This window comes from Oryzias latipes, chromosome 13, assembly GCF_053564925.1.
Source record: "Oryzias latipes strain Hd-rR chromosome 13, Olatipes_Hd-rR_3.1".
Lineage (NCBI taxonomy): Eukaryota > Metazoa > Chordata > Actinopteri > Beloniformes > Adrianichthyidae > Oryzias > Oryzias latipes.
Genome location: NC_136249.1, coordinates 35,840,001 through 35,856,444, shown reverse-complemented (window position 1 = coordinate 35,856,444; position 16,444 = coordinate 35,840,001). Strand labels below are relative to the sequence as shown.

The 16,444-nt window shown below is 51.4% G+C and overlaps 2 protein-coding genes across 5 annotated transcripts in view; one reads left to right on the top strand and one right to left on the bottom strand.

Moving 5' to 3' along the window:
- The first annotated feature begins 3,992 nt into the window (after positions 1-3,992).
- esrrd (estrogen-related receptor delta) lies at positions 3,993-8,815 on the top strand. The gene is made up of 8 exons (XM_023961673.2): positions 3,993-4,213; positions 4,980-5,313; positions 5,823-5,976; positions 6,179-6,295; positions 6,371-6,478; positions 6,553-6,714; positions 6,782-7,054; positions 7,968-8,815. Exons 1-8 carry the CDS (start codon positions 4,158-4,160, stop codon positions 8,204-8,206), a joined length of 1,443 nt encoding a protein of 480 aa, XP_023817441.1. The 5' UTR covers positions 3,993-4,157; the 3' UTR covers positions 8,207-8,815.
- Positions 8,816-9,325: 510 nt separating this feature from the next.
- Positions 9,326-16,444, bottom strand: part of shkbp1 (SH3KBP1 binding protein 1) — a 7,889-nt gene continuing 770 nt past the window's right edge. For 2 of the 4 annotated variants that reach the window (XM_078930216.1, XM_023961672.2), the window contains exons 2-17: positions 15,117-15,170; positions 14,988-15,033; positions 14,784-14,916; positions 14,636-14,716; positions 13,929-14,093; positions 13,771-13,861; positions 13,389-13,579; positions 12,850-12,965; positions 12,547-12,634; positions 12,296-12,412; positions 12,034-12,204; positions 11,736-11,891; positions 11,565-11,661; positions 11,311-11,495; positions 11,135-11,237; positions 9,326-11,053 (exon numbers count right to left, since the gene is read on the bottom strand). In XM_078930216.1, the coding sequence (XP_078786342.1) occupies positions 10,390-11,053; positions 11,135-11,237; positions 11,311-11,495; positions 11,565-11,661; positions 11,736-11,891; positions 12,034-12,204; positions 12,296-12,412; positions 12,547-12,634; positions 12,850-12,965; positions 13,389-13,579; positions 13,771-13,861; positions 13,929-14,093; positions 14,636-14,716; positions 14,784-14,916; positions 14,988-15,033; positions 15,117-15,170 (2,458 nt within the window). In that variant the 3' untranslated portion in view covers positions 9,326-10,389. Of the gene's footprint in view, positions 11,054-11,134; positions 11,238-11,310; positions 11,496-11,564; positions 11,662-11,735; positions 11,892-12,033; positions 12,205-12,295; positions 12,413-12,546; positions 12,635-12,849; positions 12,966-13,388; positions 13,580-13,770; positions 13,862-13,928; positions 14,161-14,635; positions 14,717-14,783; positions 14,917-14,987; positions 15,034-15,116; positions 15,171-16,444 lie in introns of all 4 variants that reach the window. The other 2 variants (XM_078930218.1, XM_078930217.1) reach the window with 1 other exon arrangement.

Genomic DNA, 16,444 nt, shown 5'->3' with positions numbered 1-16,444 from the left:
GCATGCCGCTAACCTGCTAGCCGTGAATGTTGTCCCCAGCGGGATGCTCGTGTGCAGCTGGCTCCATAACCTTAATGCCTGCTCTGTTTCTGCACATCCAGCCTGCTAAGCGGCTTTGCATTTTAGGCCAATCCATCGACACACAGACACTCAGGCGGCTCTAAGAGGATTATAAAGCTTCACCCAGAACCAGACGGAACCCGTGAGCCAGCGGAATATCAGCTTTCACTTTCACAGAACAGCCAGCGTCGTTTCCATGCAGGGAAGGCGATCGGTTCTAAGCCAGCGGGCGAAACAGAGCTGAGAGAAACGACTGTGACCCGCTGCAGGAGAACACGTTTGGGATTTTTCTATAAAGTTCTGTCACAAAGACGAACAAAGTTCTCCTGATTCGGTTGGGCTCTCCGTGCCTGACCCTGGAGAACTCTGGAGGACTGTAGATGTCTTGGTGGTTTAGTGGACACAGTCGTCCAATAAACATCCTTTAAGATGTCCATTAAGGTGCGGGGGGGGGGGGGGGGGGGGTTATAATGAGGTAATGGTTGAGTCAGAGCAGCCCTGACCCAGATATGACTGAAGACGGTGAGTGGGTCAGGAGAAGAACGCCTCCAGGATCGGCTTTCAGCACCGACGTTTGTGCCGCTGTTGGCTGAACGTTTGGAGGAAACAAAGAAGACGCATGAGGCTGCTGAGAGCGGGAAACGCTCCACCACCTCCAAGTCTCATTTCATGAGAAAACAGTGAGCGTTTGCTAGAGGAAGTTCAAACTGTGGGCAGCTTTATAACAGACTGTTTGCTGAAGCTTCTTCCACTAATCGTCTCCTTTCTGATAGTATTATTTTCATGAGCATCCACCGTTTTCCCTCTGCTGACCGGCGGTGTTTAAGGCTTTCACAGGCCGCTTTAGGATCTCCATCTGCTCATGTCATGACTTTACAGCCTGAAAGGCTTTTTTCTTCATGCAGAGAGACTTTCCATGAAAGAAAAGAGCTAAAGGGAGGAAACGACGTGAGCTTTAGGAGAAGATGAAAACACCCAGAGCAAAAGTTACTTTAAAAACGAGCTTCATCCCATCAACCCAGCATGCAAACTCCTCTGCAAAGACAAAACCAGAACTGCTTCCCCCTGAACATTTCTGAGATGATTCACAACTGATGGGAAGAAGAGAGAGAAGCCAGAACAGGGACCACAGGATGGACGTGTGGGTCCTGCAAAGCAGAACGGGCAGAAAAACAGAAATATTCCCTAAGAGGATTTCACAACACATAAGTAAATAGGCCTTAAAAAAAAACATTTGCACTTAATGGAGTTTTGATTTGATCATGAAATATCCATTGTTTGGGGCAACAATTCATGTTTATTAAAGGTTGGTAAAAAACAAAAACTAATTTCTATGAGAAAATGAGGACTAAAACTTTTTGCATTATATCTAAAGTAAACTGAAGTGGTTTAACCAGCGCTCTCAAAAATGGAAGGACAGTTCATGCAACACATGCATTATATGCATCACATGCATTATATGCATCATATGCATTATATGCGTCACATGCATTATATGCATCATATGCATTATATGCGTCACATGCATCATATGCATTATATGCATCACATGCATTATATGCATCACATGCATCATATGCATCACATGCATCATATGCATTATATGCATCACATGCATTATATGCATCACATGCACCACATGCATCATATGGATCACATGCATCATATGCATTACATGCATCACATGCATCATATGCATTATATGCATCACATGCATCATATGCATTATATGCATCACATGCAACACATGCATTATATGCATCACATGCATCACATGCACCACATGCATCATATGCATCACATGCATCATATGCATTATATGCGTCACATGCATCATATGCATTATATGCATCACATGCATTATATGCATCACATGCATTATATGCATTATATGCATCACATGCATCATTTGCATCACATGCACCACATGCTTTATGTGCATTATATGCATCATTTGCATCATATGCATCATGGACTGAAGCCTAGCTACTTCAGGGAAACCTGACCATCCTCCCAGATGAGACCAGTGTAGAACTGCACCCAAACTGTGACCCACATTCACAAGTGGAGCCAACCGGGGTTTCTAGTTCTGCGTCCATCATGGTGGAGTGGGCGGAGCGGCAGAATCCTGAACACAAAACTTTAACCACTGATCTACAAAACCCAACAGTTTTGAAAACATCCGTTATTTGGGCGATGATGTTCCTCATGGAGTTACTGCTGGTTGAAAGAGACAGAATAGACTCCAAGAAGAATGGAAGCTGTGATCTGACAGGATCTGGATGTGTGTGGAGAGACGGTCCTCAGGTGGGGGCATCTGTCAGACAGACAGGCCTAGTTATGCTCTTATGAAACAGCAGATGTAGGTGAGACTGGCCTGAGCTGCCCGCCTCGTCTGAGCGTACGATTAGGATGCCGTGGCTTCAGGCCTCACTGTTAAAGTGCTGATTCAGGAATCCAATCCCAGCTGTGACCTCGGGGTCAGCAGACACGCTCCGTTCAGTCTCGATTTTCATGGACGGGAGTCTCAAATGTAAGCTAGCAAAGGGTCACACTGAGTAAAACCCACTTTTTCAACCAACGTTGAACCTTTTTCAATGAAAACCAGACAGGAAAACCACCAAAATAAAACAAGGAATACAAAATAAAGCTGGGAAACACAGATGCAACAGTGAGACATTCCTGGGCTTAATGATCCTGAAAAAGGAAGAGCTGGTGACGGCTGTGAGGATGATGGAAGTGGAACCATCATGAATGTGACCATAGTTGCTCCAGAGAAACACTTTGGGGAGTCGGGAAAACTAAATCCGGTGTTTGAGGATTTTTGGAACATCTCAGCAGATCCAGATCTCAGTGAGTGGAGGTCAGTCCAGTCCTCATGTGTTCAACCATCCCAGTTGTCATGGGATACATAAAAATCACACTTTCATTGAGGAATAAAACAGTGGAGAACGTCTTCTCCACGTCTACATAGACAAATCTAATCCACAGTGTCTCTGCATGCCTTTTTTGTTTTTACAACAATTTCAATCCAAGTTTTATTCAAGGATCATTTTAGGTTTCCCCTTTTATTTTGAAAATCATCATCTTAAATTAGCATTTACTTCAGCATTTCCTCATATTGTTTGTCTTTGTTAGCATGTAGCTTTAGCATTGTTCCGTGTTCATACTGTTTGCTTCAGCATTCAGACTCTGTCCTGACAGGATTTGCTCAGTTTTCCTTTGATTTGACTATTTAATAAAATCCTTCAAGTGCTCCTGCAGAGTATTTATCTATTTAGGTCCTGTTGAGATTAAAAAGTCGTGTGGGTAAAACAGATCACAACGTCATGACATGTTTCTGAGAAAGAATTGCACATAATGTTAGAAACAATCATGTCTATTATCATTAGCAGCCGTGCTGAATTTTGCTAATTGTTCATTTGTAGCTTTCATTCAAACATTTTTTCATGTTTTTTTCAGCTTTAGCAGAAGGAATGAAATACTTTTATTGTTGTTTTCATGAAGACATTTCACGTTCAAAGCCGTGATGGCGTAACACCGACACTTAGTGTACCGCCCCAAAATCCAGCTTCCCGGAAATCTCCCAGAAGTCTCAGCGAAAACCCAGTGTGCATCGAGGCTTCTTGTTAACTGGAAACATTCAAATGTGTGTTTGCGTCTGCACTGCAGCGTCGTTTTTCCTCTTCTGTTGTTTAAAATGACAAAGTCCTCCTGATTCTTTTCCAGTGACGTCCAGCAGGAAAAGTTTCAGGTGGACCTGAGGGGGCGGAGCCACACGCAGCCGTGGCCTACATCTGTCACTGTCCAAATCAATAGAGATGATCAGAGGAGTCAATCCCCTTGTGATGCTGAGTGCTGATTGGCAAAACCTGCAGGCCCCGCCCCCTTATCCTCCTCTGTGAGATAACTGCACAAACAGATAAATGAGTGCAGAAGCCTCACAGCTTCATGTCTGCACCTGAAACGTCTCTGCCAGGTTTTTCTGAACTCCTCCACTGCAGCTGGAAGTACCCTTTTTTACAAGCTGCACCTGAAAGCATCGCAGTTGCTGGTTCTCCCTGTTTTCCTGTTGGAGACCTGCAGCCGGCGTCGGGATGGAGCTGAAGGACTTCTGTCTGGCAGCAGACGTGTCGTACCACAGTCCGCAGCGGTGAGTTCCTTTTACCCCTAGGAGTTACAAATCTGCCCCTTTTGCTTCACTTTAGCTCTCGAGGGAAACAACAGCATCTCAGCGGCCTTGTGGTAGAGCGTCCGCCCTGAGACTGGAAGGTCATGGGTTCAGATTCAAGGCCCGGTCGCATCAAAGACTGGACCCTCGGCATTCAGGGGTGGGACTGGGGGGTTGAACCACCAAATGCCTCCAGAGCGCGGCTGTTGGAGCAGCTCGCCGCTCCCCCAGGGGAGGGGGCAAGTGCGGAGAACAGACGTCCGACTCCGAGGGGTGAAACGGCTGACGGGACTGTCCGGCTGTTGAAGAGGAAGAGCGGTGGGACGTCACAGATGAGCGTCAACATGCCAGAGAAATGACATATTATTCATATTTCATTCATCTTCTGCCGTTTTGTACCTTTTGGGGTCACGGGGCTGCTGGAGCCTATCCCAGCTCCTTATGGGCGAAGGCAGGGGACGTCTGTCTCAGGGCCACAATCACTCACCCATTCAATCTCACACTCACACCTAGGGACAATTAGATTAACCCATTAACATATTATTCACATGTGTTCAATTAATTAAATGGAATGAAATGATGCTTCAGAGGAATAACTTCAGAAACAGATTTTAATCAAATTCAAGTTTTCTTGATCGAAACATTTTGTTTGTTGTTTGCAGAAAAAACTTTAATAAAAATACTTTTCACTAAAGTGCAGATCAGGAATAATTGGAGCAAAAATCTATTTTTGTTTTTCTTTCCGCAGCCTTCAGGACTCCCCTTCCTCCTCCTCCTCCTCCTCCTCCTCCATCTCCCCCAGCGATGAACCTCAGTCTCCCTCCTTCCTCCTCCACTCCTCCCCCCGCAGTCCCTCCTTCCCCCTCGACACCTCGTCTTCCTTTAGCCCCTCAAACCCCGTCTTCCTCCTGTCCAGCCCGCCCTCTTCCTCCTCCTCCTCCTACGGCCTTCTCTGCGGGGGTGCAGAGCCCGACTCCCTGACAGGGTGCAGTTCCAGCCGGGAAGGCGTAGGGGGCAGCATCCCCGCGTCGGAGGCTTCGGGGAGACTTTTGCTGCTGCAGACAGAATCTTTCTCAGCAAAGGTGGGGGTTCGATTCCCGCTAACGTTTTTAAAGTACTGCCTACCAGCAGGGGGCAGCACTCTGCACCAACTCTACGACTGAACTCAGCGTAAAAAAAAAGCGATGCTCTGAGACGGTGAACCGTGAACCAAAAGACGTTCTTGATCGACGGCAGCTGACCGCATCTGAACGGAGAAGAGGTCATGTGACCTGCTGGTCAGTTCTCTCCTCAGTGGTCACCGACTTGGCAGGAAATTACATCATCCAACTCTGGCCCTTCCAGACAAACTTGGCGTTGGAGCATGCTCAGTCGGCTGTCGATATTGGAGCCACGCCCCCATTCGAGTGGCGTTTTAGTATAAAACCTCGCCTTAAAGTGAAAAACGTTTTAGACCAAATTCTACGTTGTTTCGATTGTAACGCTAAACCAAATGAGTTGTTGGTAGGACGCCCCCTGGTGGTCACCTGCTGAACTGAATCTTGTTGGGTTCGGTTTTCAATCCAACCCCCGCCCCCCCATCTGTGTGCAGGTGGACTCCATCCTCAGGGGGGACTACCTGACCCCGATGGGTCCCGTGGGGCCAAAGAGGCTGTGTTTGGTGTGCGGAGACTTCGCCTCCGGGTATCACTACGGGGTGGCGTCCTGCGAGGCCTGCAAGGCGTTCTTCAAGAGGACCATACAAGGTGACAAAGTCCCTTCAGACTAAAAACATACTCTCCTTCTGACCTTGATGATGTCATCAATCAGAGGTGACACAGATTCAAGATCAGTCGTGCGATCCTGTTGATCAATACGGCGGCGCTCGCCGCATTGATTGGCGTGTGAAGCCGTCAGGAGACGCCTTTGTTTGCTCGCAGCTTGTCAATACGTTTCCTCGTCACCTAGGCAACATTGAGTACAGCTGCCCGGTGATGAACGACTGCGAGATCACCAAGCGGAGGAGGAAAGCCTGCCAGGCCTGCCGCTTCCAGAAGTGCCTGCAGGCGGGGATGATGCGGGAGGGTGCGTAGCGACCGCCACACGCAGCGCCGCGGCGCCGCGTCCTTCCGCTGCAAACCGTGACTGTCTGTGCTGCAGGTGTGCGCCTGGATCGGGTCCGAGGGGGCCGGCAGAAGTACAAGAGGCGGGTGGAGGCGGGCCTGTGCGGCAGAGGCGGGTACAGCCATGCCAGCCTCGGCAGCAGCAGTGAGTCCTCGTGACCTCTGACCCCGTCCCGCCTCTCAGGCTGCTCATTCTCGCCGCTCTCTGTCGTCTCGCAGGAAACAAGGTGGTTTCTCACCTGCTGCTCACAGAGCCCGTCCCCCTGGCTGCCAATCAGGATGACTCCACCAATGACAGCAGCCTGCGGACGCTGCTGACCCTGTGTGACCTTCTGAACCGGGAGCTGCTGCTTCTGATTGGCTGGGCCAAGCAGATCCCCGGTAAGAGACGAACTATTCGTGTTCAGGAATTAGGGCTGCAGTGACCTTCCATATTCCGTCTCTCTAGGATTCTCCGGCCTCTCATTGGTCGATCAGATGTCGCTGCTGCAGAGTGGTTGGATGGAGGCTCTGCTTGTAGGCGTGGCCTGGCGCTCGCAGGGCGCCTCAAGGGAGGAGCTTGTCTTTGCATCGAACTTGCAGTTGGACGAGGCGGAGTGTCGAGCGGCGGGATTGGCCGACCTGTACGAGGCGCTGCGTCACCTGACGGCGAGATACGAGTCGATGAAGCTGAGCGCTGAGGAGGCGGCGGCGCTGAAGGCCGTGGCCCTCGCCAACTCCGGTACGAATGCTGAGTCAGCAAATCTGTCTGCCAACCCAGTCAGTCCATTAAACGGTGTCTGTGGTTACTTCACTGTACCTATAAACTGTGGGACATCTGAGATTCTATGGTTACTCCGCTGTCCATAATATTATGGGACATCAGAGTGTCACTCGTTCTTAGTTTTTATTCTCATTTTTGAAAAAACAGTAGCAGAATTAATTACGGAAAACGTGGAACGTGGCGGCATCGCAGAACGGTTTGTCTGTTTGTTTTTTTCGTGTCGCAGGAAGTTTTCATGGCGTGTTTAAAATCTGCAACAAGAATGGGACATTTGAGCGTCTGCGGTTACCGTCCCGTTCGTTATGGGGTGAAAACGAGCCTCTTCTTTTTGTCAGTGGATTCAAATCTAGGCGGAGCGTGCCAAAGATTGCAGTTCCTGAAACGACCACTAGAAGCTGGTGTCAGAAGAAAAATGAGATTCGACTCCCAGAAATAACCGAACGTACAGCCGGGCTTTTATGTTGGCCGTTCAGAACCTTGCGGGTTCTGCCAGAGATGATTCGTTGAGTCGGACCTGTGGTGCATTCAGGTGACGGTGTTCACTGTCACACATCACAGGCGCTGAAGCCTCCCACTGTCAGAGAAGTGACGGTGTGTTCACTGTCAGTGGGAATCCTGTCATTTGGAAAGCAGAGGCCCTGGTTTGGTATTGATCAAAGGCTGGCGGCTGCAGCCGAGGAACCGTACGAGTATTGATCAGCTGCCCAGAGGGGGGGTGGGTCATCTTTTAATTGTTGGGCAGAAGGGGGGTCTGTGTGAAGCGTCAGCGTCTGAGCCTCAGATCAATACTGGCGCGCTGGCGTGAGGATCTCACAGCTGTGACACGTTTTCCTGAGCTCGAACTCTGACCCCGCCTCCGCTGTCGTCCCAGACGCCGACCCCCTGGACTGTCCGGACGCCGTGCACCGCTTCCAGGACGGGCTCCACGAGGCGCTGCAGGAACACGAGGCGTCCAGGAGGGAGCAGCGGCGAGCGGGCCGGCTGCTCATGAGCCTGCCGCTGCTGCGGCAGACCGCCGACCGCGCCGTGCACGCCCTCCTGCGGCTGCACCGCCAGCGCCGCGTCCCCCTCCACAAGCTGCTGCTGGAGATGCTGGACGCCAAGGCCTGAGCCCGGCCGCTGAAAAACAGACTTTTATTTTTCTACACAACGCGTTTGTAAAAACATTTGGACCCGAAGCAGCTTCTGTAGGTTAGGCTGGTTTTGTCTCCAAAGGGCTTCCATAGTATTTCCATTCATGCGTTTCCAGAGATTCATTTCAGGTTTCTGATCCAAACTTTGACACAAAGACTGTTTTTCTGGATTTTCAAAGTAATTGTCACATAGCTGATGTTCATAATTTGCATCCTTCCTTCCTTTTTTCATAGATCAACTTCAACAGGATGAAAACAAAGAATCGATGAGCAGGAACTTTTTGTAGACATTTATTTCCTAAATAAAGACGTTTTAACAGGATTTGAAGCGAACTTCCTTCCAGAACTAGTTTGAACCTGAATAACTTTTCATAGTTTTGACACAAATGAGCTTCCATACTTTTCCAGACAAATATTCTGGAAGCTCTTCAGCCAAATCTCAACACAACTACACAACATACAACTAAGACTTTTATTTTGTTGACCTTTGTGCGGACTTATTTCAGTTTTTTATAAATAACAAATTTATTTGTGTTTATGTATTTATTGTTCTTTATTTTTCAGAAAATAAAACCTTCTTTTCGTATTTGTGTTTGTTTTTTCACAATATTTTTACTGAAAACCAGAAAAAGTCCAACAAGAAAACAATATTTTAGTTTAGAAACGCTCTTTGACAAAAATGACTTTTTTTCTTTTACTGGTTTTGTTAAAAAAATGAAAAATGTGCTAAACATTTCAGATATCTTTCTTATTAAGATGTCATTTTTTAGTTTGAACATTTATTATATTTCCTCTTCATCAGATTGTTTTTTGTGACGTTTCTGGGTTTTAACGGATCATTTCTGCATAAAAACATGTTGAAAAGTTTCAAAATAAATCCCTAAAAGACACATTTACATAAAACAGTGATTCGGGTCGTGATGAACGTATTATTTTTCTTATTTCTTAAAATGTCGGCACTTTGGTTCCACAGTGTTTGATGAAAAATCATCCAAGGCAGCAGAGAATCAGAGATTTTGCTTTTAGACATTTTCTTTTTGAAAATCGGTTCTGATTTTCTCAGATGAAGCGGCTGAAGCTTCAGGAAAACGACGGATTCTGGTGTCAAAGATCTTTAATGAAAAGGACCAGAACCTACAGAACCCAGGCGGCGTCCACATACAGTCCTCCTTTGTATCAGAGCTTCTGATAGAACCAGGGTTCTGCTTAGGAGCCAGAACCTGCAGGTTTCTGGTTCTGTTGGGTTCTACAGCTGAACGTCTGTATTTGTGCTTCTTGGTGTCACGTTTGCTTCGACACCTTGATGGATGGCGGGCGCCGTTCCTCCTGTCCTCGGACAGGAAGTGCTCCACATCCAGGTAGAAGCTTCTTCCTCCCACAGACAGAAAACCGGCTTCTTCACATCAAAAACTACAAAAATACGGTTCTGATCCAAATGTCGGTAGAAAAGGCTTCAGGGTGAAGAGCAGGAACCTTCTTCTGCTGCAGCTTTGCATCGTCTCCTGCAGACCAAATGTGGGTTTGGAGGCTGGAGTGGTTCCGGTTCTGGCTCCTGATCAGAACCAAAGCGTTCATTCCCATCATCTGGTTTAACCTCCTTCCAAATAACAGATGAAAAGCAAACCTGGACTCGGTCTTGGTGTGCCGCAGGGTTCTGTTCTTGGACCCGTGTTTTTGTTTTCACCGTGAATCGGTGCTGAAGTCTCCTCAGGTGATCAAACAGCTGGTCTGCAGGATTTCAACAGATCAAAGTGGATCTTTGAGATCTGGTCTCAGATCAGTTTTCAATCGGTGTCCCGGATTTGAACCGAAGTCTTCTCCAAAGCTGCCTTCTCGGATCCTTCTAAACGGAGCCGGCCCACCTTCCCTCCGGGCGCCGGCGCCATCTGCACCTTCAACTCTGAGATGTGAGCTCAGAGGGGGCGGGGCTTCTGCAGCAGCAGAACCAGAACCTTTTCCCTGTAACGGTTTCTGACGGTTGAAATGGGTCACCTTCGTCTTGGTTCGGTCGCCCGTTCGGCTCCCGTCGTGTTTGGATCTCGTAGAACAGAAACGGCGGTTCTGGTTCAGAAATCTGACATCGTTGGACCTCTGGGTTCTGGGACCAGAGCGGAGCGGACCGAAGGGTCTGCGGTAACCATGACAACATGGGTTAAGCCCTCAGAAGCTGGTCTCGTTCATGGGGGGTTTGGGTGAGGTGGGGGGCCCGTCCAGACTGCCCGGGCTCTCAGGTGAGGCGGGTGCGTCCACAGGTGAGCCCGCTGCCTGGCGAGGGGAGGAAGCGGTCAGGGAGTGAGCCGCCGCCGCGGGGGCGGGGCTTGTCGGGGAGGTGGGCGTGGCTCTGCGCTGTAATGAAGACGAAGACAGAGGGGACGGCGTTCCAGAGGAGAGGCGGGTCCCGGGGGAGACGGAGAAGCTGGTGGGGCTCCTGAAGGAGAACCTGGCGTCCAACTCGCCGCACACCGCCAAGCTCCGCCTGAAGCCCTCCCCCCCAACCGGGGGCCCGAACACCGAACTGGCCGCCTCTGAACCTTTGGCCAGCTCCTGGCAGCGCTCCACGAAGCTGCCCCGGCGCACGGCCGCCACGTCCCGCTCCGGCCTGGTGGGGCGGGGGCTGGAGGAGTGGGCGGGGACAGCGAAGCTTTGAGGCACGGGCGAGGGGCCGAGGTCTCGTGCGGGTTTGCTCAGGGGCAGCGGGGGCGGGGCCTGCCGGGGGAGGCTGCTGCACAGCGACGCAGAGGAACCCGAAGCTCCGTTTGCTCCTCGTCCTCCTGCGGCGTGGAGGCGCTCCATCCGAAAGCTTTCGCTGAGCTGAGAGTGGAGGCTGCAGGAACAGGAAGTGACGATGATGATGATGATGAAGATAAAGGAAGGAGGAGCTAAAAAGACAGACAGGTGTCGGTACCTGCAGGTGGAGGCTCTCGGGGTGCTGTCGGGAGTTCGGGTCAGAGCCAGGTCGCACTGGTCCAGCAGCTCCAGCAGCTCCTCCTCTGTGGGCCCGCCCAGCGCTGCCAGACAGCCAATGAGACGTCAGGTGGTCACAGAGCGGCGGCGGCCGCCACTCTGTGACCACCTGCTCACCTCTGATGTCCACCTTCCCGGCGATCTCCATGGCGGTGGTCAGGTCCCACATCTGGATGCTGCCGTTGCCGTGGCCGCTGAACAGGTACCGGCGCGGCCGCGAGCCGATGCGGCTGGAGCCCTCGCACTCGTGGACCACGAAGGCTGTGATGGGCGTCCCGTCCACCGAGCGCACCTCGCACACCCTAACGCACAGGAACGCTCTGTGAATCTCAGCGCCCAACGCAGCATAAGCCCCGCCCACCGCCGCTCACCTCTTCCCGTTGGACGACAGCCTGACGTAGAGCTTATCCGTGTCCGGGACGACTCTCTGAATGAAGACCTGCTGGTCGTCTCTCTCTCCGTAAGGACCTGGAAGCACAGACACCCCTGAGCTCTCTGACCCCTCCCCCGAGGGGCCTTGCCCCCGGCGGCGGGGGCCTTACCGATCTCGGTGCCGGTGCTGCAGCCGCCGTGTCCGTCCACGTCGTCCAGGCTGAGGATCTTAAAGGAGGTGAGCGGCGTGGACCCAGGCTGCGTGGAGATCATCCCTCTGAAGCGGGTCACCGTCCACGTCCGCACGTGGTTGTTATCTGCACAAACTGAGGAGGCGGAGCCAAAGGTGAAGCGACGAGAACAGCAGCAAATCAGAAAACTGTGAAAGAGCCGCCTCTCCAGAAAAAACTCAAACTTCTTCCTGATCAGAGGCCTGAAAGCAGCAGAGGCTGCAGAAGCCCCGCCCACCTGAGATCAGGTGCTTCTCAGACAGCATGATCTTGGTCACGGGGCTGCGGTGGACAGAGAAGGTCTGGAAGAGCTGGGGTCCGGACCCGACCGTCTCTGGATGCTGAACGATGACCCGGACCGTCCCAGAACTGGTTCCGTACGCGATCTCGATCCAGTTCCCGCTGTCGCCTGAACACACCGGTTGGACCCTTTAACCAGGACCGAGGCCAGCGGCGTTTGGTGCCGGTGCGGTTAAAGTGCAGGTTCTGCCGGTCCTTACTGGTTTTGGGCGTGAGGTAAACGCTGAGCGCCGTGATGGCGTCTTCGGTGGGGTCTCGGTACAGCTCCGTCACCAGCAGGTCGTTGTCCTTCATCCTCAGAGGAAACTTCTGAACATCTGCAAACAGAACCACCTTCACTGAAGGAGCTTCAACGAGACCGGAACGCACACAGAACACGAGCGGCAGAACGGGACAGGAACATGTGCTGCAGGTGGGCGGCGCCCAAAGGAACCCGCCCAGGTTCTCTCACCGATGTAATAGATGGAGCCGTTGTTGCAGCCGAGGATGAGGAAGGAGCCGGCGGTGTCGTAGCTGCTGATGGGAACCACATCCTGGTTCTGCAGAGAGACCAGAGTCCAGGACTGCTTCATAAGAACTGACAGATGGACCAGATGGTACTGGACCGGTAGACAGAAGGGTTTGATGATCTGGGCTGGACCAGCCTCAGACCCACCCGGTGTGTGTGAGAGGAACCTGGTGGTGCCGTCGGGTTCGGCTCAGAAATGTCATAGCTCTCTAAGCCACGCCCCCCGCTGAGCATGACTCCACCCACCTGCCAGTGTTTGGTGACGGCGTTCCAAACCCCAATCTTCCCGGTGTGGCTGGTGGCGATCAGCTGGTTCCCAACGAAGAAGAGCGCCTCTGCCGGCACGTTCAGGCTGAAGACGCCTGCGGGACAAGAACATCTTCATCATCATCCTCAGTAGAGACACAGATCGGCTCCGTTTGACTGGAGGAAGTTTCAAAGGCCTCCTTTTGGTCTAGAAATACTCGTTTGTTTCTCCGTGAACGTCTGAAGACGCTTCGGGACGGTTTGGTGAAAGGACAGCAGAACCCAGCCAGAAACACGGCGGCGGCAGCATCATGCTCTGGGCTTTTCTCTACTGCAGTGAGAACACCTTTGGATGGGGGGGTCAGGGACCGAGCAAACACCCCCTTCCACATGTCTGTGGGAGTCAGAGCGGCTGTGGTTCCACCAGGAGAACATCTGAACAAACCAAACCCGGTTTGGTTCTGAAGAACTAAGAACCCATGCGGGTTTCCTCTGCGCAGACGTTTTCCGATGGCGTGACGGCGGTGTCAGACTCGTACCGATTTCGTTTCCGTTGCCGTCGGGGCAGATGGCCCACAGGATGATCTCCGTCACCGAGGCGACCGCCACCATTTTGTCGTTGTCTCCCAGGGAGCCGCCCATCACTCTGGCGTTGAGCGCCACTCTGTCAATCATCCAGTCGAGGCGAGGCGAGGTGAAGACCTGCTGCCAGCCCGTCGACTCCTTCATCCTGGAGAAGACATGAACGTCTAGAACCTCTAGAAACAGACTCGACAAGGTTCCAAGAACAGAACCACAGAGACATCCTGACATCAACAATACTAAGTCCCTTCAGTCCAGTTTGGTTCTTCAGATGAAGAACATGTTGAAGTCTGCTGACGGTTCTCCCCGGGTGGAGCAGCGCCCTCCGGTGGGCTTTACCTGTAGCAGACCACGAACTGGGCGTAGGCCACGGCGATCCAGTTATAGTGTCCGCAGATGATCCGCACCATGCCGGCGTCCGCCGACCCCCCTGCACAGACACGGAGCGTGAGAAGGGCTCGGCTCCCGGCACCGTGGCGCCGCCGCCGCCGTGCTACCTGTGGGTGCGCGCTCCTCGCAGCTCCTCAGGATCCCAGCCCCCCCCAGGTTGGGCGGCATGGTGTTGCTGCGCCTCACCGGCGCCCTCTCCGCCGCCACGGCCCGGCCCATCATGAACTGCGGCCCCGCCACGCTGTGGCGGTTCCGACGCTTGGCTGGCGACACTGAGAGTTGAACAGAAAACTCTGCTGAGGAACGTTTACTGTTCCAGAGAAACACGAGGAGGTTCTTCTAAAGAGAGGAAGAACGCCAGAAGATCAAAGAACCCAGTTTCCAAATGAAGTGATGAATCTGAGACTCTAATGAAAACTTGTATTAATATTTATGTGTACATTATCTTGTCATCGTTGTTTACTTTAGGTTTTAAGGACAATTATTGAAGAAAATATTTTTAAATAAAGTTTGTGACAACAGATTCCACAATTACGTGAATATTGTCAAGTTTTGGGGCAGAAACCTTCAGTGAAAAGTCATTTTCCTGGTAGTTTAAATGAGAACAGAACTGCTGTGGATCTCCATCAGACCACCTTAAAAGCACCATGTGACTAAACGGTTCTGCTCTCAGTCCTTTGAAGGATCCACCTTAACCTGACAGAACACAGGAAGTGGACGGCACTTCAAACCTTTTCAAGCTGAACTTTGACCTTCTGAATCTTTCTGAGTGGGCGTGTCTTATGCCACACCCAGGTGAGGATGGGTGGAGTACCTGGGGGGGGCAGGTAGCCGTTGAACAGCACGTTTCCGCAGGAGGAGCGGTCCAGCTCGTCGCACAGCTGCAGCTTCCGCACTGCGGCAGGAAACAGCGTCAGAGCGGCGCTCCGATGGGAGAAAACAAACGTGACCTGCGGGCTCACCGAGCGGCGTGATGCCGTAGAACTCTGCCTCGTGCACCAGCAGGTGCACGTTGATGGAGCGCGGGTACAGCTCCTTGGTCCGCAGGAAGTTGAGGATGGGAGCGAACAGAGAGGGGTCTCTGTCGATGAAGATCTGCACAAAAGCAAAGGGGATTCAGGAGGGGCCCACAGGGGGCGGCGGGGGGCGGCGACGTGCAAACCCACCGCTCCGGTCTCATCCTTCAGGGTGGAGATGCGTCCGCTCAGCAGGCTGACAGAGAAAACACAGAAGCTTTAGGAAAAGCCTTCATGGTCCACAGACAGACGGACCAAGAACTGGTCCGGAGGACCAACCTGGAGAAGAAGGAGTCCGGAACCCAGGTGAGCGTCTGTCTGGAGGTGCTGAACCTGTGGACAAACAGCTCGTCAATTTTCTGCGGGTTCTCTGGAGAGCCTCCTCCACCCGGCCTCACAGCAGCTCGCGGTGCTGCTGGACAGAACCTCTCTGGACCAGAAGACCATCACCTCCGTCCTCTGCAGTCATAACCTCCTTCTGGGGTCCAAAAGATGGACCAGCGGGGGCTGAGGGTCCAACTCCCAGTGTAGCCCCTGAGAAGCTGCTGCTGGGTCCGGGTGTCGAATGACGCGCCCAAAACCAGGAAGCTTAAGCAACTTTGCATGTTTTACTTTTTATTAGTGAAAGAGAAGGTTGTTAAATCCACCCATGATGTCGGGATCAAAAAGAGAAAAAAAGCAACAAAAAAAATAAAGAAAAAGCATAAAAGTGTGTCAACAAAAAATATATGGCAACCCAGCTCACCCCCCCTTCCATCTTACACAGGGAAAAACCACAGGTGACTTCAAATCAATGTCTCCGCCCACAAACATGTGACCCACCAGCTGACGACCTACTCAATGACCGCCAATAAGACCGTCATCAAAACACAAACAATAATAAAAACCACGGTTAATTCATGCCACCTACGCCCAGATTGAGCCAATTTATGAAGAAATATTTCTGGATTTCTTTTGTTTTTTGTTCATTTACGTGTTTAAAAAGGAACTAAACCAAAAAACAGAGAAGAGTGACCTTACGGTCAGCTCTGTTGATGGTGGACTTGTGGTGGTGGACTTGTTGATCTGACTCGGTCCTGAGATCACTTGGATGTTCAAAGGAGACTGGAACCTGCAGGATCGAGTTCCTTTAGATGACCTCTGACCTTTGGTTCCACATTTTCACTTTCATACAAACACAAACAATAGCTGTTTGAGGATTTTGACTGAGGAGTCATTGGGATGGATGAGCGTCCTGCAGAGCCACATGAAGGCGGAGCTTCCTGAGACGGACATGTCAGGTGAGGACGGAGGATCTCATTCATGAAGTGTTAACGACACAATAAGAGCTTCAACCTCAGGATGCTGAACATGTGATATGAAGCGTCCGTCCCTGTGGGAGCGTTCCAGGCCCACGGATGGACGGATGGATGGATGCTACTCTGACCTGCTCAGGACCCGGATCAGATCCAGGGCGGGAATATCAGGTCACCCCAAAGTGGATCCGGAGCCAGAAACCACAAAAAAACCAAAGAACTTTTCCTCGAACACGCTTTGTTACCAGCAGAGAAAGCAACAGGAGGATTTCTGCTGGTGAAAGTCACGTGTTCATCACAACATTTGATGTA